The 21,246-nt window shown below is 40.0% G+C and overlaps 1 protein-coding gene across 1 annotated transcript; it reads right to left on the bottom strand.

The window, feature by feature from the left end:
- Nucleotides 1-1,400: 1,400 nt before the first annotated feature.
- Nucleotides 1,401-13,493, bottom strand: DYNLT5 (dynein light chain Tctex-type family member 5). The gene is made up of 5 exons (XM_032771965.2): nucleotides 13,343-13,493; nucleotides 12,167-12,290; nucleotides 11,087-11,172; nucleotides 4,137-4,261; nucleotides 1,401-2,786 (listed from the first exon to the last, which is right to left on the bottom strand). Exons 2-5 carry the CDS (start codon nucleotides 12,277-12,279, stop codon nucleotides 2,583-2,585), a joined length of 528 nt encoding a protein of 175 aa, XP_032627856.1. The 5' UTR covers nucleotides 12,280-12,290; nucleotides 13,343-13,493; the 3' UTR covers nucleotides 1,401-2,582.
- Between the last annotated feature and the right edge of the window lie 7,753 nt (nucleotides 13,494-21,246).

Genomic DNA, 21,246 nt, shown 5'->3' with positions numbered 1-21,246 from the left:
TCTTCCTCCACATTTCTTCAAACAGAAAAGAAAGTTTAAAATAATTCAAAACCAAATATTACAAGACTTAGCAAGAATAGCTAGAGGTTTTAAACTGCAACATTCTGGCTTCCAAATACTACACAAAGAATATTCTAAGAGCACCTCCCTGATAGCACATGCACCCAATGATAAATCCCAAGGGGATTTATTGTACCATGCTCTGTTAGATTTAGAGAAGTATATAAAAGAGTTCAGACTCATCTGTAATACAAGAGCATTCTCATACGATTTATTTGGTTGCGGGGGTGGGGAGAGAAAAGGAGGACACACATATTTGAGGACTGAAAGCTCGCTTCACCCAGAACATATGCCAGTATATAAGGACTTGTCAGAGGAGACGAAGGAGAATATGCAGTGCTCACTGGAAAGAAGGCATTGTGATGATATCTGGGGAGTGTGCCAATTCAATGTTCTCTGTGAGGTAAAGCTACCCCCAGGTGGAAGCATCTCCTGCCACCCTTCAGGAGAAATCCTCATAGAGCCAAAAGAAAAGGTTTTTATGGTGCTTCTCCCTATACCAGAAGTTTGGAACCTGGCCCACAGAAATGTAATATAAAGGGTATAAATTCCATCTTTGTCCACGACACTTTTTGTATCAATGTGGATTCCATAAGTGAATCCAGAGCAAAAAATATCCTTAATATCTATATATATTGTTTTCAGCATTTAAGATGACCTCATGGTCTGCCTTAGTGGTACCCTGATGTACCAATTAAAAATCGCTTGATACGTTTGGGAAGAAAATGGTATCTGCAATATGTCAAATTTCTTATGCTATTTAAACAAAAGTGTTTTCCTCTTCTATTCTGAATGTCGTCATCTCAACTTTTCTGGATAATTTATCAACTATTTTCAAGGTGCGTACTTGTAGGTATAAAAATGACAAGGAGCAGAACAGATAACACATTTAAGCCTTCTAAGAAACTAAGGCTTTGTCTACGCTACCATTTTTGTCGGTCAGGGTTTTTAAAAAAAAAAGAAGCCACACCCCTGACTGACATAAGTTTCACTGGCAAAAGTGCTGTGGACAAGCTATGTTGGTGGGAGAGGCTCTCCTGCCCACATAGCTAATGCTGTTCATTGAGGGTGGCTTAATTATGCCAGCAGGAGAGCTCTCTCCCCTCGGCATAGAGTGGCTACACGCAGGAGACCTTACAGCGGCAAGGCTGTAGTGGTACAGCCGTGTCACTGTAAAGTCTGTAGTACAGACGTAACCTAAAAGATAAAGGTGAGTAGACAAAGATTTAACAGGATTTCTATATTAATCCAGAAACTATAAAGAAATAAAACCACCTTAACTAAAAACATGAAGTTCAACTCTTGCACAGTACAGTTTTAACTAATTAATTTACTTTATTATAAGTAAAATGGAAACGGAATTTCATATACATACCACAGATTAGACACATTGCTTCTTACTGTACAATAAAACATTTCTGAACATAATTAACTGTTGTTACCTGTCATGATATTTATCCAGATTTTCCTCATAGCTCTTAATTATTACTAGTTAAGGGCCAAAATCTTCCCATTGCAAAAACAAAACAAATCCCACAAACAAACAAGCAGTGGGACATCTGCAGTTCTGCAACACTGGAAATAGGAGCAGGAGGAAAGGAAAGAAGGTCTGATGGGGTATACTCAGTTAGCCCCATCCTGCTTCACCTGCAAGAGCTGTCAGGCATGGAGGGGGCAGTTAAAAGGAGAAAGCCATCTTACTTGGGGACCAACCAGGAAAGACAGTTTAATATGTTACCTGGAACCTGTTGTTGGTGGTTAAGACAAGCTGCTACAGCTGGGATCTGCGCAAAAGGAAGGGGGATGAAATTTGAGCCCAAAAGGTCAAAGACTCTTGTGGTAAGGTCAAAGATTCTTCTGGTTTGTGTTTACGCTGGACTTTGACTTGGGGACTTTACTACCATTGAAGGGGTAGATCTTCCTCAGTGACTTGGCAAGAGGCCTAAGCCACATCCATAACTAAAATGTGCTGAAGACTCCATTGGGGAAATTGAACCAGAGATGCCACGTGAGAAGGGGGTGGACATGGACAGCACCTCTGTCAGAGGAGGGTTAAAGACAATGAGTTGTGTGGATCTCCCACTTGTAAAACCTTTCAGGGTACTGGTCACAGCTCATGACATGTTGTGCAGCTGCCCAACATTTTAACTCCAAGATGAGGGCAGAAGGGAAGGATTTTTTTTACTTCTGCAAATCCCATCTTGGCCTTATGCACAAAGCCCTTTTACTGGGGACTAAAACTGAGGACCAGGATTTAATTAGAGCAAATAACAATGATATAAGCTAATACAGTGATATGTGGTTCTGAAAAACAGGTGCACAATGTCATTTTAGTATGAATAATTTCCTGTGGAAAGGAACAAGAGCAGAAAATGGTTTAAGTGTGCATGATTATTACATTTACCACTGAAAGGCTTATTTCTCCCATTTTAAAACAAATGTAAGCTGACTATCTTCTAACAGTTTTTCTACAATATAAACATAAGTTAGATCTTTTTCTTTCACTGATAAACTAGAGCTTCTCATTCAAAATAAACAGCATAGACATTTGCAAGAGCAAATAATGAGGTATTTTTGAAAGCATACGATGAAAACGTATCATTCGCAGGATCCCAAATGCATCTGCTTCCAATTCTCATGCTCTGTTCATTTAGTTGTCCAATATGCACAATCACAATAATTTTGTACCTTGGTATCATAAGGTCTTTTACCCGAGCCTTAATAACCTATAAGAGAAAAACATGTTCAGGAGGTTCACAGGTAAAAATCACTGCACTGATACAGTGTAGTATAAACATGTTATGTACAATATTACTAGACATTTTCAAGAATCTTGTTGGCAATCACCTAACCATAGACTTGCAACATCATCCTGTAGGTATTCCAGTACCACTAGAAGGTGGAATATGTGAGACTGAGTTTACAGCACCAATGAATAGTATATTCAACACTGATGATAGTGATATCAGTTCTTGGAAATGTCATATCTTCAAAGAATTGATTTCAGGAGTTGCATTTACAAAAGTGGTGGCATCTTCCTGCATAGTTAGAGACAGAACAGTTCAAATATGAAAACTGTCTATGAAAAAGATGGCACCTTCACTCTTACGCGATCGTCTCCATGTGTGTATTCAATCGTTGACTAAAATGTACAAAACCAACCAACCAAAAATACCCAAACACACAAGTTTTTACTGCCTTTTACTCCTGTTAGCCTTACAGACCCATCTTTGGTAAAAGAATAAGTTGCATATGCCATTCTTTCTCAACAAAAAAATCTGTTGATGATGCCCAAGTTTCACTCTATTACAAACTACTGAAGACTTGCATGTTACCAAGCAGAATGTGCGACAGCACAAAAGCCTAAGTTTCTTGAGGGGCTATTCTGGATGTTTCTGGAGGATTAAGTTCAGTGAACTGAGGCCCCCTAGCTTGTAAATGAGAGCATCCACACAGGGATTTAACAGATTTTAACTTTATACTTTTAGTTCACTCGTTTTAGTTTCTCTAAGCCCTATATTCTACTTACTAATATTGTCTCTTCTGACATGAAAAGCCAAGAAAAGAAGATTTTGAAGGAAAAAAAATTGAGGCATTGTCCTGCCAGGGGTACAGTATTTGCCTATCCCCAAATCTGGCAGATGCTGGGGATCCACAGAAGGAGAGTTAGCACTATGCTCTCACATTGCCTCTGGTACACCTAATGTCCACTCATATGGTTCCTTGGGAGGACAAGGTCAATGGAACCATGTCCCATTGGTCACAGTAGTCCCTGTGACCATCCCAGGGGCTATGCACAAAAGTTACTACAGTCTGGGACTGTTCCATTTTCTGGGTAAATTTTGAGGACCAGAGGAAGGATGATGTGCAGTTTCTGGCTCACTCACTTGCCACAAGCCTGACAAGTCACATTCCCCTCCCCAATGCATACCCCAGACATACAGAAAAGGGTCCACCAGAGAAAGTGGGGAGGTTGCGCATGAAAGACCCCTCAGTGCATGGATTTGAGAAGGGGGTGAATCTGACCCATCATTTACTCCGAAAGCCTAATTGTACTAATAATTTATTTTTTATACCTCAGAGATGGTCTTTGTCATTTGTCTGCATAGCTCCGCTTCATATTTTTCTTCTTGAAGATAATTAGTCAGCACGTCCTTCAAAATATTATTTACTGTGATCACTGGAAAACGTTTTGCAGGACCTGGTATATGTAGATATTTTATAATCCTTTAATTTATAAATCCATGTTGAAAATAACTGAACACATTGTAAACTGCTCTTTTAACCCTACTAATCAAAATGACCAATGAAAGGGAGCTAACTAGAACAGTGAACTAGTACACTAGTTTTCTCTCTCTCTCTCTTTCTGAATTCAAATTCTGGATCAGGTGAAAACTAAAAATAATTCTCTGATCTCAAATTATAAAGCTATCACACATTTTGGTATGGATTTAAGTCTATTTAAAAGAGACCCACAACTGAAACAGGAGGAATGCTAAAGATCAGGACTGAGGTGCTTCGTTTAACCTTGCACAGCATCTCTGGTTCTAGCCAATGCTATTATAATATTTTATTTCAAAAACATTAATTCACCCACAAATTAAACAGAGAGTGATTTTTATTACTGGAAAATAAAGCACCTTCAAATTCATATTTTTTCTCTTTAACAAGTTTGTAATGGATTTACCAGGAAATTAAGTATAAACAAGTTAAGGTTTGTAGCACTTTGAGAGCAAACAAGGAATCTCATTAAAAATTCCCATTCTCCTCCAGAATTTTTACCAGAAAACTAAACTGACATGTAAAACAAGAATGACAATCATGTAAGAGATCAGTTGAACTGTCTAATTGGAGAAAGAATGAGGAGTACAGGTACTTGTGGCACCTTAAAAACTAACAAATTTATTTTGGCATAAGCTTTTGTGGGCTAAAACCCACTTTATCAGATGCATGGAGTGGAAAATACAGTAGGAAGATTATTTTTTATTTATATACACACACACACACACACAGAGAACATGAAAAGATGGGGGTTGCCTTACCAATTCTAACGAGACAAATCAATTAAAATGGGCTATTAGCAGCAGAAGGAAAAATCACTTTTGTAGTGGTAATTAGGGTGGCCCATTTCAAAAAGCTGACAAGTGAGTAACAGTAGGCGGGGAAATTAGCATGAGGAAATAGTTTTTAGTTTGTGTAATGACTCATCCATGCCCAGTCTTTATTCAGGCCTAATTTGACAGTATCCAGTTTGCAAATTAATTCCAGTTTTGCAGTTTTAGTTGGAGTTTGTTTTTGAATTTTTTTTCATTGAATAGCCACTTTTAGGTCTATAATTGAGTGTACAGGGAGGCTGAAGTGTTCTCCGACAGGTTTTTGAATATTATAATTCTTGACGTCTGATTTGTGTCCATTTATTCTTTTGCGCAGAGACTGTCCAGTTTGGCCAATGTATATGGCAGAGGGGCATTGCTGGCACACGATGGCATATATCACACATTGGTAGATGTGCAGGTGAACAGACTAACATGGCTACCACTCTAATTGGAGAGTAAATATATGGCTAGCTGTGATCTGCTAACAATCACTTGAAACAAATGCTATGACGAGAGCCCTACCAAATTCACAGCCATGAAAAATACGTCACTGACCGTGCAATCTGGTCTCCCCCAGTAAAATTTGGTCTTTTGTGTGCTTTTACCCTATACTATACAAATTTCACAGGGGAGACCAGCGTTTCTTAAATTGGGGGTCCTTACCCAAAAAGGGAATTGTGGAGGGTGGGGGTCAGAACGGTATTTTAGGAGGGTCATGGTATTGCCAACCCTTACTTCTGCACTGCCTTCAGAGCTGGGCAGCCAGAGAGTGGTGGCTGCTGATTAAGGGTCTAGCTCTACAGGCAGCAGTGCAAAAGTAAGGGTGGCAGTACCATACCATGCCATCCTCATTTCTCCACTGCTGCTGCTGGTGGCTCTGCCTTCAGAACTGGACCCCTGGCCAGCTGCCCAGCTCTGGAGGAAGTGCTGCCACCAGCAGCAGCGCAGATGTAAGGGTAGCAGTACTGCAACTCCCCCTACAATAACCTTGTCACCCCTCACCCCACAATTTCTTTTGGGGTTTATTTTGATCTAAGTTTTTTTTTAGCCTCTTTTCCATAGTATCTGAGTGTTTTTTGATCATTAACCAACTAAGGAGCAGACAAAAAATACCTATAAGAAAAATACCTGCAGGTTGTTATACCTCTTGCATGCTGAAATCTACTGAATATGGATGTAATACACTTCAAAGTACTGGAAGCAGCTGGATTATTTCCTTCCTCATTTGCCTCAAAATTCAAGCATATTCTATCATCTCCTTGGAAAAACGGTCGCGGATCAGGCAGTTATGTGGCAGAAACATACACTTGTTTGATCCTATAAAGTATTCTAAGTACATTCTTATGCACAAGTGTCAGTAAAAAAAAAGACTGGAAGACAATTTGCAAGATCTACAAGTGGGCCATGTACAGCTAGTCAGGAATTTTTCAGCAAACCATTTTCCCATTGAAAAATGTTGATAGTCCTCACTAAAACTGTTTGCAGGAAAAGGTCAGTTTCAATAAGTTTCTTGACTCGAACAATAAGCAGGGTGGATAAAAACCAATGATTTAAAAAAAATAAAAAACAAAACAGATTTTAATTTAAAATCGGGGTTTTTTTTGATAAAATGCTTTTTGATGAAAACACCTGCCTAAAGATAATTTTAATCAAGCAAGATATATTGTAGCTCAAAGATATCTCATCATGGAATAGGGATTATAAATTCTAATTCTATAGTATGAGACAATATATTCATGTAATGTTTAAGAACAGTTTTGTAAATGAGTTCCAATAACTCACGGATTAGGGACCCAGTCTTATGGGGTTCCAGGGGCTTCTGTATAGATTATTTAGGTGAATCTTTCTATCTACCCAATCGGATTCAGTGCTCAGTCTAGAAAATACCATTAGAGATGCTTAGTTTTGCAGTTCTCAAACGGTGGATTTGTCTCTCCAGAGAGAACATGCCTGTTAACAGCAAAAATGTTTTTAAATAACGAAATAAATAATACATAGAGGTGAGAAATAACAGACCTCAACCCTATTGTCCCTCCGAAAATTTGTGTACACAGAGTCAATCCCTTACCTCACTTTAAAAGTGCAAAGTTTCAGAAAGTTCAATGAATATAAGATGGTTGAGGGCAGAACAGATCTAGACAAGGAGAAGAAGTCTGGAGATAAACGTGAGAAGGGAGGGACAGGCAGTAGAAACAGAAGTGAAACTGTTTGAGCAGCATATCTCAGAAATTTTGAGGTCTTTCTGAGGGTAGGAAATCCACCATGCCATTCTCTCACTAGAAGGGAAAACCTGTAATGGCAGCAGGCTGCAAAAGAGACCCAGTTTGAGAATAAGAACCGTTCAAGAAATATATGTTTGCTGATGATGTTTTAAAGAAAGTAACACCAGTGAACTGGCAGAAGTCACTTAAGCACTTGGATTCAGAGACTGTTGAAGTGATAATCTCACTTATACACCAGTAGCTTCTTCTGCCGGTGTAGAAAGAATATTTTCTTCCTTTGGATTAATTCATTCCAAATTGAGAAATCATTTGGGACCTGAAAAAGCAGGAAAGCTTGTTTTTCTTTTCCAGATTATGAACAAACAGGAAAATGAAGCTGAAGACGACTGCGTTAGCTGCAGAAGTCAATATTTTAAGTTTCTCATGTTGGCCTGGCTGACATAGTCAATTAAAATTTTTTTTAAAATATTTTTTAACTATTTAAGTTAAAAAACAATGTTAACAAAAAGAAACCGATTTTAAAAAAACTTGAATGTTTAACTAAATTCAAAAATTCATATGTTTTTTTTGTTAGAATATTATATGTTTGCTGTTGAAAAAAATCCAGAACACATAATGCTGTTGTTTTAGTTGAATAAAACAATTTAAATGTCTGTCTGGTGATGTTCCCCTCCTAATACAGCACGACAAGAAAATCCTCCAAATATTAATGATTAACCTATTGAATTGGAGATAGTTCACCTCCCAATAACTTCATAAATATCTGCTTCAATTACCTTTGTAAATGAAATAACCGAACAATCATTCATTTTCTGATATAGCTGTAAAACTAATCTGAAAAGTTTTCAAAATCAATCAATCACTTTAAAGATGTATAGCGTGTACCTTCTAAAAATGAAACCTACATCTATCTCTGAGTTGTGAAGAATATGTTTTAAGGTTATAACAACCAACAAGAATGCACTTTATGTAGAAATCCATGATTAAATCAAATCTTCATGACTCGTGATTTAAATCCACCCTGACACTAAGTTTCAAAATGGATCAAATGTTCCGTTTTAAACTGTTGGAAATGAAAGACTGCAGTTTCCTGTTTCGAAACATTTCATTTAGAAATTTAAGTTAGTTACAGTAAAATAGCACCAGAGATAGCATTTACCAAGAGGCTGCAGAAGAGAATGAAGAGGAAATGGCACCTGCAAAGGAGCAAGCTGGATTTAGACCAGACCGAAGTGCAACAGATCAGTTATTTGTGATAAAATAAATATCAAAAGACATGCACAGAACACAACCGAACCTGTTACTACAACTCTATAGACTTCAAAGAGGCTTTTCATTTAGCAGAAAGGGTTATGGCAAGTTATGACAACGTATAGCAGCCCCCAAAAATTGATCAAGCAGATAGAAAAATATCTACAGCAAATCAATGAGTGCAGTGAGAGTAGACAAGAAACTGATGGAATGGTTCAGCACAACAGTGGAGTGCATGCTATCACCAGATTTGTTTTACTTGGTACTGGAAGCAGTAAAGCCTGTAGCACTGAGAGATGAAAAGAGAGGAATCTTAGATTCAGAGATGACATGGACCTCCCAGAATTGACTAAGGAGGATTTACAGAGAATAATTGACAAGGCAGAATGGGAAAGAGTATCAAAGAATCAGAATTGTGAAGATGACATAAAAAACAAGAATTGGACTAGCCGCTACTGCATTTGAAAAACTGCAAGATCTGGAAGGCTAAAGACATTTTGATAAGAATAAAAATCAACATATATGAGACAATTGTCATGCTGATACTTGCTATACAGATTGGAATGCTAGTATGAGGAAATCAGAAGGACGAAAGATTTTACACTGCTGAAATGAACTGGCTGAGGGGAATACGGAGCTTCAAGACTGCAGAAGAAAAATGAAAAGAGAAGAAAACAGCTAGGGCAAGATATACACCTCTACCCCAATATACTGCGGTCCGATATAACGCGAATTCCTCCACCTCCCACGAGCGTGCTGCAGCTCCGCTTCTCCTCCCTCCCATGTTTCCGCGCCAAACAGCTGATTGGCGCAGCAAGCCTGGGAGGGAGGGAGAAGCGGAGCGGTGGCGGTACGCTCAGGGAGGAGGTGGAGGTGAGCTTGGGCAGGGAGCGGTTCTTCCCTACCCTGATATAATGTGGCCTTACCTATAACACAATGAGGTTTTTTGGCTCCCGAGGGCCGCGTTATATCGGGGTAGAGGTGTAATACACTTATAGAAGACTCAAGAAAGACAACAGTGATGGTTTGCACACATATCAAGAATGGACTCAGAAAGGATACCATACATGGCAATCAATACCAGAGTGCATGGAACTAGAAATAGGAAGACAGAGGATGCATTAGATAAATGTGGTGAAGAATGACAGAACAAAAATGTTTAAAGATGTTCCAGCTTCATAGCTTTGTTCAAGATAGAAAGTGGAGGAAAGACTTCATTTGGCTCATCATTGCTGTTGAGCTGATGGATGGCAATTTAAAAAAAAAGTAAAGGATTAAAAATGAAAAATGGCTGAAATTTAACTGAAACAATTTGAAATTATCAAAACAAAATTTTGACCCAAACTGAAATCTTTTTTGGTTTGTCAGTTCACAAAAGTTTTCAAGGTTGCAAATTTTTGTCCCAATTCAAAATAGGATTTTTTTTTTTTAATCTCCAATATTTTACTGGGATGGGAAAACTGTTTCCCACCTAGCTCTAAGGACATGAAGTGGACAAGCTTTATGCATCTACCATGCTGTAAATGGATTGCTCCTACACCTTTTGCCAAAAAGGATAAACTCCTTCTCTTGCTATTATCTGGATTAGTAGCACCTTACACACGCCAAACTTTAGACACCTAAATTTTGTTTTCAGTCACAATATACATCATGCGGTTTTCGATTCTAAATTAAGACAAATGTTGATCCTCAATATTCTCTTGTGCCAAGACTCTTATTATGATAAAGCTATTTTATCAGGAGCCATCATGACCATAACAATTTGGGGCAGGGACAGTTTTTGTTATGAGTTTGTACAGTACCTACTACAGAGTGGCCCTGAGTATTACCTCAATATAAATAAACCAAACAGATAGACTACTATGCCTCCTAGTCTACAAATTAAGAGAAGCACTCTTGATAAAACAGTTATCTTAAAGAGATACTATCAACTTCAAAATCCCACTTCTCCCTGAACATTTTCAACTTACCATTGTTACAGATGGCACCTAATATTATAATAACTGAAAGTTTAGAGAAAAACATTTTTCTCTGAATTTTAAATTGTTAATTTGATAACTTGATGCACTGAACTGCAATTTGGCATCAAGTCTGTTTCAGTGTTTCCCCTGTAGGTTTTCTTACACAGCAACACGGAGAGGTGTGATGTGTTGTTTTTTTTTTTTAAACAGGGAGAGGTGATTGAAAAACTGGTCAAGAGGACTCAAGGGCAAATGTATTAATAGAAATGACAGTAGTTTTCAATTCTTTTCAAAACTGACTACATTTTGACTGTTTCTCGATTTAGGCAATATCTGAGTTATGCAGTTTACATTTTGGATCCATAGAGTTTAAGACCAGAAGGGATCATTAGAGCAATTAATTTAACAAATACATCACAGACCATTAAATTTCACCCAATCACCTGTATTGAGCTTATTTTTTTGAGTGTGAGATGGAGGAGGAAGTGTTCCATACCCAGCTGATAAGTGTTCTCCAACTGAACAGCAAGACGAGGAATATCATGGCCAGGTTCATCCATATAAGACACTGTACTCATGGAGCTAAAATAATTCAAAAATTGACTGTATAAACTAGTGTACATTGAAAACTATGTTGATAAAAATAGATTCAAAATTTTAGATGGTGCAAAAACATGGCTCTCTTTCTCTCAGAAAATGTTAAGATAATTTTTGGACTTGTTTATGTCAAAATGGGATCAGTTAAGAATGTCTTTTCTCAGGACATTAGGTGCTAAAGAAATATGCTGCAACTCAGTCGGACACATCATTACACCCAGTTAAACACTAAAGAGTAGTGGAAACAAAATATCTGCTCTTCCTTGTCAAGCTAACTATTTTCAAAGGACATAATGCATTAATTTGCCAAACTGCCTTCTAAACAGAGCTTCTGTTTTGGAAATTAATATGCATTTAAGAAAAAAAATTGAATTTTCTAACTGCATGGGGTTGAGCAGAGGAAAGCAAAATGATCACTTTTAAACTTTAATTTTGGTTTTACTAGAACAGAAATACACCAATGAAGGCCAGAATTTAGAAGCAGCTAGGTGGTCAACTACTTAATTTTATGTAGGATGGTGGAGGAGTGGGATCGAGATATTCAAACTCCAACATGGCAGCCATCAACTATGCATTTATGAAAGTGACTGAAGAAACACTGCATTCCAAATCCATTCTAAATTCTCGTCTTCATTACTGTGTTTGCTATAGTAAAACCAAATTAATGTTTAAAAAATGATTGGTTTGCTTTACTCAACCCATCACAGCCAGCAAATTCAAAATGTTCTCTCTCTTAAATGCACATTAGTTTTGAAAACAGAAGCGGTGCTCAGAACACACTGGAAGGAATAATCAGAAGAGTGAAATCCCAGATATTTTTCCTTTGTAATTATTTGCAAAGAAGCTCTCTCATAATGCTTCAGAAACAGGAGTTAGATTCAAAACATCCCTGCATCCATTACCTTTTTTTATTTCTCAGTGCAACATTTTCCTGATATATTTACATTATTTTATAATCCAAATTAGAAAAACTACTTACTCTTTGTTTTTTCCAAGGATTTCTTTTACTCTGACTTCATGACTGCTCAGAGAGGATACGCTGCCTCTTTTCTTTAACAGGCGTGCTGCCTTATCCTTAGCTATGTCCGACATGTCTATTAAACCTGAGAATTTATATGGTATGATAGAGACCCTGAAACATACAGGTGGCAGTAGTAACAATATAACTATTTTAGCAAATCAAGTATATGGAGGTATGTGCTCTACTGAAAACTAATTGGTCCAAAGGAGATTTTACAATACTACAGCGAACTAATAATCCTTGGCCTAAAGTTTGTTCCACATACCCAATCAGAAACAACTGAACTGGGACATCATTGACTACAAAGTCAACAAAGAGTCCTGCGGCACCTCACAGACTAACAGACGTATTGGAGTATGAGCTTTCCTGGGTGAATACTCACTTCGTCGGATGCATGTCGGAGCATCCGACGAAGTGGGTATTCACCCACAAAAGCTCATGCTCCAATACGTCTGTTAGTCTATGAGGTATCACAGGACTCTCTGTTGCTTTTACAGATCCAGACTAAGACGGCCACTCCTCTGATAATGGACTACAAAATAATACCCGTTTTGAGTTTGCAGGAAAAAAACTGGCATGGAAAGGATTTTAGCAGCAGAATTAAGATGGTCTAGACCCATCTTTGTGTAGCAATAGCCACGCTATAGTTAAGGATCGCTTACGAACACTTTATCATCTCGCGGGACTAACTGGAGTAAAAAGTAGTAACATTTTCGTCAGTACAGTCAGCAGAGGTGAGTGACTGACACACGAAGGGGAGAACTACTGAGTAAGAAGAGGTCTCTTTTTACATACAGTCTTCACAGCAGCGCCACCTTTGAAAGCCTCTGGTGTGGTCCGGTCTGTTGTCGGGACACACCACATTCCACTCAGGCCACGCTAATCCCGCCGCTGCTGCAAAGCGCAGCCCAGGGCTACTCCAGGCACAGTGTGGCCAGCTCTCGGGGGCGAAAAGGGCTGCAGAAGCATCAGCCATGATTCTAGATGGCGAGCACGGGTCCCTTAAGGATACAGAGCAGACAGAGTGGAGCTCTGGGGCAGCCCAGTCCCATTACCCTGCTTCCCACCCGACACCCCCCACAACATCTCCAGCTCCCCGCCGCCGAACCGCCCCCGACCCAGCCCCGCACTCACCCCCACCCGCAGCCGAAGTGCCGCTTGCCAAAGAAGCCGCGGCCGCTGCTGGTTTCCAGGGTTACGGCCAAACAAGCCCCCCTGCGGGGCCTCCTCTGCCGAGGGCGGCTCCCATCCCGGGCCCAGCCCAGACGGCGCGAAGAGGGGCTCCCGCGGGGCGGAGGCAACGTGCGGGAGCCGGGTTCTACCCGGGCCGGCTCGGCTCGTCCCCTTCCGCCTCTGATTGGATGGCGGCCGGGAGCGGGGGCGGGGCTGCTGGCTTGACGTCCCCGCGGCGCTACCCCCGCCTCCTCCCCTCTCGGGCGGGGCTGGCCTGGGAATTTTCGCGGGGGTCAAGGGACCGTGAGCGCCCAGCCACGCGCGAGGCGCGTTCTGCCAACGGCCCTTTGGAACACTAGGCCCTGCCCCGCTCCGTCTCTCCTCCCGTTTCTCGCCACAGGCTGCGGGGCCGCCTAGCAGCCGGCAGGACTCCAGCCCGGGCTACGCTCGTTCAGGGGTTGGCTGGGACCAGCCGGCCCTGAGCACGGCAAAGCCGTCGGAGAGAGGCTCTGTCGGGCGCGGAAAGGCGGCCGCGGAGCCCTAGCAGGGGCAGCGGTGCTGTTCCTGGCGGGCTCCTTGCCTGCCTTTCCCGCTGTAAGACACCGCTCTGCGCGGAGCAGGTCGAGGGGCTCAGGCTCGTGCCGCTGCCTCAGAAACAGGACCAGCCTGGTGGCACCACAGGTGTGGTCAGTAGGCAGCCCGCAGCCAGATGCTCTTGAATGGACCCCCACATCTTTGTATTATCTACTGGGGAGTCTAGACCTTGCCCAAGACATTTGGACCTTGACACAAGTATTTGATTGCTGCTACAAGCCTCTGGTGGAGGTGGGGTTAGTGGTGGTGGTGTAGGTCCTGTATATCCTCTGGAGCAAGGCTGTAGTGTATACACTAATGTAATTAGGTCAGTGTAAGCTACCTTAGGTTACTGTGTGTAGTGTAGACCAGGCCTTAGCCTGCAGTTTGGGTGAGGTGGTGGAAGAGCTGCCCTGAAGACTGCCCTACTGCTGCGCCATCTTCTTTACATATAACAACTTTAACTACAATCTCATGCTTCCCACCCCCATTCACCACACATGTAAATTATATATATGTTACAGCTCTCCATGCTGAAGGTAGCAGAGCTTCAACTTCTTTGCTATGTATGAAAAATAAAACACACCCTCCCCCAAACTACAGCAAACATGCTCTTTGAGTCCAAAGTTTTAATTTTTACAAGTAACAGTTAATTGCTTTATGAATTATTATTTGCTGTCTGCCTGCTATTCCCCAAGAGCATCTTTTGCAAGTTTTGCCCTGAGAGAGCAAAGCTTTTTCTGGTTTAAGAGCCGATACAAAAGTGCTCTAAAATCTAAAGTAAAATCTTTATGCATGAAGAAGGCCTGTCAAAGAATCTAACATTAAATGGAAGGAAGCTGAAAGACTATAGGAGCCAGCAGCCTTGACTAATACTGAGCTAGGATACTGTTGTCAGTCAAAGCAGTAACTTAAGTTTATTGTGGAATGTAAAACGAATTTCAGTTTCCTTCCATAATTCATTCTAGCTACACAAAACAAAAATTTCAGACATCAGTTTCTTCCCTCACATCACTAGTTTCTGTAAAAAGGGGTCTGAAGGAAATGGCAAACACTATAAAAAAATTGTCATGGGGTCGTGTTAAAGGTACAAAAGTCAGTGGGGGTCTATTAAGGGGTTCCTCAGATATAGTCTCCCACTAAGGAGTTGATTTTAATAAACTGCACCTGAAAAGTAGTATTCCTAATGAGGGGTGTGTACTGATGAGTTGGGGTCATTTGTTCAATCACCCCTAAAATAAGATGCTCTTATAAGATTTTCAGATTCTTACAACTTTTTTGGTGCAGAGCTAGGGGGAAAAAAAAACCTATAAACTGTTTGACACTTAAAAATTAGATGGACCTAGGCCATGAAAAATTTCACACCTTGAGCTCTGTAGTTAGTTTGACCTAACCTAGTATAGATGCAGCTAGCTCAATCTAATTTTCAAGTGTGAAATTAATAGCATGGACTGCCCCAAGATCAACTATTGAACAGTAACAAGGACCAGTTTAGAACTATTTAAAAACTCATTGCACTACAAAAGCCTTAGTACCCCAGTTGCATTGTTCTCATTAAGCTGAGAATATCTCTTTGAAATTAATGGTCTATTTCATAACTCCCTGAGCTTCCTGTGCTGAAAGTGAAGTGCAGAGCCTCTTCTCCACCTACAAGGCCAGACAGTCCTGGGTCTAGCTGATACATGAACTCCTCACTGCACCACCAAATTTCCTCCTCCCCATGACCCTTCCAACTTTACCAGGCAGGGGGTAAATGGGTTCACAGCAGCAGTGGATATGGAGTGGTCATAAGCAATGGACATGGCAGAGGAATTAGAGCAGTGAAGGAAGTATGGGGGCATTGCAACAGTAAAGGGGGTTTGGAAGGTTATAGGAGGGTATTGCTGCCCTTTTGTCAACTTTTGCCCCTCAGTGCTGTATGCTGGCACAGATGCTGAGTTCTGAGAGGGCAGTACAACCGTAGATGATGATCCTCAATAATATAAGGAATTTCAGAAATCCTGTTCGATGACTAGAGCTTTAATGAAGAGCTAGGTTTTAAAAAATGTCATTTTTTCAGATCATCATCAAAGGGCCCTTTTACGCTGTGGGAGCTCAGAAGCAGTGACATCAGAGGGAAGGAAGAGCACTTCCCCTGCAATGACATACTGGCTGGGGGAGAGGAAGTGGAGTCATCTGTGCCCTCCTGCCCTTCCCTTCTGCCTTTTCCTACAAATACCCCTCATCCCTAACAGTTCATCTCCATGCCTGCTTGTGGTAAGCTTCTGTCTCAAATCTGGACCTTAGCGTCCAAAAATCTGGGTGCTTACATAAAACTCTCCCCAAGCTTATACCCAGCTTGGCTCTGATCTCGCTGCCACCAACCAGGATTTTAGGGCTCCTGGTCACCCCGAGTCACCCCAACCTTTCCCTGGGGGACCCCCAAGAACCCAGAACCCCTGGGTCTCCCTATCTCAAATGGGAAAACAAGCTCCTTCCCCTTGTCTCCTCGTTATCTGCTCCCAGCAGCTTCTCCCTGGTGCAGTACTTAACTCCTTGAAGGCAAACAAAGAGGGAAATCACCCTCCCCCTGAGGCAATGCATTCAAACCTAGTAAAGCTAAGATAAAGAGATTTTCCACCTCCCTTTCCTGTAGCCTCACCAGGAGAAAAACCAAAAACCTCAACACAAGGTTTAAAAGAAACTTTATATAAAAAGAAAGAAAATACAGAAAAATATAACCCACTGCATTAAGATGTCAATTACAGGCTCTTGCTTATAAGAATTAGGAATACACAGTCTGATTAAAAATAGCCAAGTTAAACCAGTCCAGCAAATTACACCATGTAAATACAACTTACAATATCAACCTATTGCTTTCCTTTGTACTTACACTTGGTAACAGAAGATTAGAAAGAAGCTTGCGAGATAGAAGGAAAGGTGCTCTCACCACAGCCGGGGAAACAAAAGACCCCGAGTCCCCAATTCCCGCCCCTGACTTTTAAAAAATCCAGTTTTCTGATTGGTCCTCTGGTCAGGTGTTTGGTTCCCTTTGTTCACCCTTCTCAGGTAAAAGAAACATTAACCCTTACCTATCTACTTATGACACTGCTCCACTAATTTGATGGAGGGGGCTCCAGGTCTCCCATTTCCGCCACTGCTGCTGTTCCAGTGATAAAGGGGAGGTCAGAGCAGTGCAGGAAAAAGTTGGACAGGCAATGAGGAGACTACTCCAGCCAAGTGCATTCTCTGGCTGGAGTAATAATTGCCCAGGAGCCTGAGGGAGTTTAGGGGCAGAGTTGGCCTGCGGAATAGGAGAGTGCTGAGAAAATATTTAAAAAACAAAACCAAGGAAATTAATGGTCCAGAAACATCATTAACACAGAGTTAAGGTTGCCCAGTGCTGCCTTGTTCTCTTCCAGAATGTGGGGAATGGCTAAACTTAAGCTTCTGAAAATTGGGAAATAAGTTAAAGTAACAAACTTATATCACTGAAAATCATGATATAGATACATACCACCCCCCACACTGCAACCTTAATTCTGCCCTCAGTGATGCCCCAATATGCCAACACCACACAGACTAGCACTCTACCCTTACAAGTGCTGCAGGACACTTCAAGAGTAGAGTAGGAACCTCTGATGAAGGAGAAACTTTCAGTTATGAAGAATAGTCATTTCCCCCCCAATAACCTTAAACAAATTATTCAAATGTAGCCTATGTACAAGTTTCCAATGAGTTTGAACTACATGGAAAGATTGAGGGAAGAGTGTGTTATTGTGTTACTGAGAGCACTATGGGAAAAATTGCTCTGATGCTGGGTGATAAATTTCATGAAGGATCTATTTTTAAATCATTTTAATTCCTAAAACTAGTTGAGTTGTTTGTGAATTCTGAGAAGAAAATTCATTTTGTACTCAAAGAGTAAGTGCTGTATTTTGTGGGGGCCGGGGGGGAAGGAGGACATGCTGTATTTTGAGGGACTCAGTCTCTGTTAAGTGCAAAATTCAACCTTAACTATGGAGTCATTGCTTCATGATTAAGGCTGCAAGTTTGTCACAGAACTCACAGATTCTGTGACCTCTGTGACTTCTGCGGCATCTCATATGCCTGCCCCAGAGGCCATCTGAGCAGCTCAGACAGCCCCCGGGTCAGTTGCACTGGGATAATCTCGGGTCATCGTGCCCTCCTCCCCCAGAAACAGCAGGAGTTTGGGTGTGGGAGAGGACCAGGTTGGGGCACGGGAAAGGGTGAGGGGTCTGGGTGGCGTTTACCTTGGAGGGGCTCCCTAGAAGTGGCAACATCCCCCTCCCTCAGGTCCAGGGTGGAGGTGTGACTAGGCAGCTCTGCGCACGGTTTCTGCCTGCAGGCACCAGCCACAAGCTTCCCATTGGCCATGGTGCCCGGTCAATGGGAGCTGTGGAGCTGGTGCTCTTGGCAGAGGCAGAGCAGAGTTTTTTTTATTTACTGCCCATGACTAAAACATAGCCTTATCCATAATATAAACACCTTAATATCCTTTCCAAATACAAGTTATTTACACATTAGTGACACATTTGCCTCAAAATCAAGTCCACATACATATGATAAATGTTCAACATTTATAAATGCTACATATACATTACTATTAACAAACAGTACATTACCAAAAACTATCTCACACACCTGATTGCATGATCACTACCTATAATATATGTAAAACACAGGGCAGTGCCAGGGACCCTTACCTTTCTTCAGCACTAAATTGGCAAAAGTGACTAAAATAAAACCATATAAATGTTTTGACAGGGGAAAGCATTACTCATTTATGGTGCCCAGGATAACAGCAGACAATTCTGATTCATTGTCATATGTTTAAACTTGTGGTAATAACATTGCAAATACTACATTTGGAAACTGATCCAAAACGAAAAAGAGTATTTTAATGTTTTTCATTTATTTTCAAGAAAAAAAAATCACATTTAAATTACAACTGAATCAGGTACTTAATTTTGTTCTTATGTATAGAATCAATAAACTTTGTTCTGAAATTGGGACCTTTTTTGTTGTAATAGTCTATATGGTAAATAATTGCATATTCATGATTTTGTGAAATGGGTCATTGGGAGATATGAAGGAAAGACATTTATAAAAAACATTATTTACAAAAATGATATCCACATATTTGTATCCTAATCTATAAGGCAAGTAACATTTAAAATATGTTGTTTCATGATTATCCTCAACAAGTCAATACAACACATTCATATTACCAGTGGTCAAATACAAAGCTTTGCTGCAATGTGTCAAATGCAACAAATCTTTGTATCTTTTACAGTTTTTCTCTGAGAACATTAGGTAAGCAGCAAAGTTTTCATCACAGACTAAGCAGTAACTAGGGCATCATAGACTAAAGATACAGTATATTTAATTGCATGTGTAGGCTAAAAGGCCAGACTAACTTTTTAACTTAAATCTTAAAAATATACTTGTGAAGCTTAATCCACATATTTAAACATTTTATACACAAGGTATTTTATAAAACAATATATAGGGTAGTACACTTGGAAATCCAATTCATTTCTGGGACTCAGTGTGGGTGTTTGGAGCATTACTAACAACATAAGAGTTAGTAAATAGGGTCCAATCCTGTAAATACTTGCACTCATGCTGAAAGTTAAGTATGTGTGAAGTTCCACTGGAGAGACACACACAAATGTTTGAGGGTTAGGGCTTTACACTGTAATATCTTAATTTGACTCAATCAACCCAATGACAATGTACATTTTGACAGAATTTCTCTGACCTGAAGTAATTGGTTGATGTCATTATCTTTGGAAAATCTTGGATTTCCTATAAGATGCCTATAAGATTTTTATTTTCTTAGGTATACAGTGGGGGAGAAAGATGTGGTTTTAAACAGTGCACATTTGGCTTAAGAATTAAACTTCAATATCTCATTTACACAAAGATTTGCCAAGCAACTTGTAAGAAACAAGTAAATTAATTTCTAACAGAGGATCAATAATATTCTAGACCCTCTCATTAAAAATGCTGATTCTGGACTGACTTTTCACATACCTTTTGGCCTGTAGTGAAATCCTGCTTATATGTAAACCTTTGAATAACATCACCAAACGAATACTTCAAATTGTCAAGAAAAATTGACCAAGCAGCGACATCTGTACTCCCACTCTTAAAGATAAAGGGGAAGATAGCACAGGGAAAGACCACTGCCTAACATTTCTATTGCTCATTTCTAGCCATGTTTAATGGTGCAATAACTAAAATAGTGACTAGCATAAAAGATGTCCAACTCCACAAAAATTCTCTTCCTAGTAAACTTGCGAGGAAACAAAAAAACTCTGGTTTTGGAATGAAGTCTTTTGAGAGAGTAATTTCCTTTCAGGAAAATAGCATTTTGTGTGATAATATATATTTTGGTCACGGTAAGCTTTAAAATGAAGATTTTAAAACAAAGAATCTTATGTAAAAACAAATGCCATTAATAAGAGTTGGGGAAATAAATCTATATTCCATATATCAAACTGGTTCTGTTAAGTCTATGCCAAAATACATGTCAGAAGTTTAAGTGTGACAATATTTTGTACTGTATTTAGAAAATTTCAAGCTATTTCAAGTTCTGTAAATGCAGAATTCTGAGTACCTTTCAGTGAAGTGCATACAGACAGGAACTGTACTCAACTTAATGTCAAGTTACTGTGCAGCTAGAAAAGCGAGGAACGAGAATGGCATGAAAGATCGGAGAAAAACCATCATTACCTTTTTATGTTGCATTGTAAACATTCAGTAAAAGATGTTTCACATTGTTCCTCTCAGGCTAACAATTACTGTTTATTGTGATCCAGCCATTTTAAAATGTCTTTGGTTCAAAACATTAAGCAGTGATTGTTCCTATTATGCTTATGCTTATGCTGAAAAGATCTTAGAAAGAACCGTTAAAACATTTGCACAGTGTCATTCACCGGTGTCATCTTGTGTGTAGCTCTTTAACATTAGTATTTCAATTCAACAAAATGCCATTATTAATAGGTGTTTGTTAGTCCACAACTGTATTGTAAAAAACCAAAAATATATTTTTCACTTTAAGGCCAAAACCTTTTAAGGGTCTCAGGCCAGCCTTCCATTTTGCTTATCTAGAGGACAGCAGGTGCAATAAATTGTGAACCCAAATTATATTATTTCAATACTCAATAACTTGATTTTTGTGGGTATGTAAATACCTAAATGCCATGATGTGCACCTACAATTAATTCTGCTCACTATTATTTATGAGTACAAAACTGCAAGAGTAAATGAGACCACTTTTTAAA

The sequence above is a fragment of the Chelonoidis abingdonii genome, chromosome 7 (assembly GCF_003597395.2).
Source record: "Chelonoidis abingdonii isolate Lonesome George chromosome 7, CheloAbing_2.0, whole genome shotgun sequence".
In the NCBI taxonomy this organism is placed as follows: Eukaryota; Metazoa; Chordata; order Testudines; family Testudinidae; genus Chelonoidis; species Chelonoidis abingdonii.
Note: the sequence above shows the minus strand (reverse complement) of the source record. Positions and strands in the feature narration are given on the sequence as shown.

Excerpts from the sequence above, each read along its gene's own strand:
- DYNLT5 (XM_032771965.2), bottom strand. The coding sequence starts at position 12,279 with ATGTCGGACATAGCTAAGGATAAGGCAGCACGCCTGTTAAAGAAAAGA. Across the intron at positions 4,262-11,086 it reads GGAGAACACTTATCAGCTGG|GTCCTGCAAAACGTTTTCCA; the intron begins GTATGGAACACT and ends TACATATACCAG. Across the intron at positions 2,787-4,136 it reads TGACAAAGACCATCTCTGAG|GTTATTAAGGCTCGGGTAAA; the intron begins GTATAAAAAATA and ends TTTCTCTTATAG.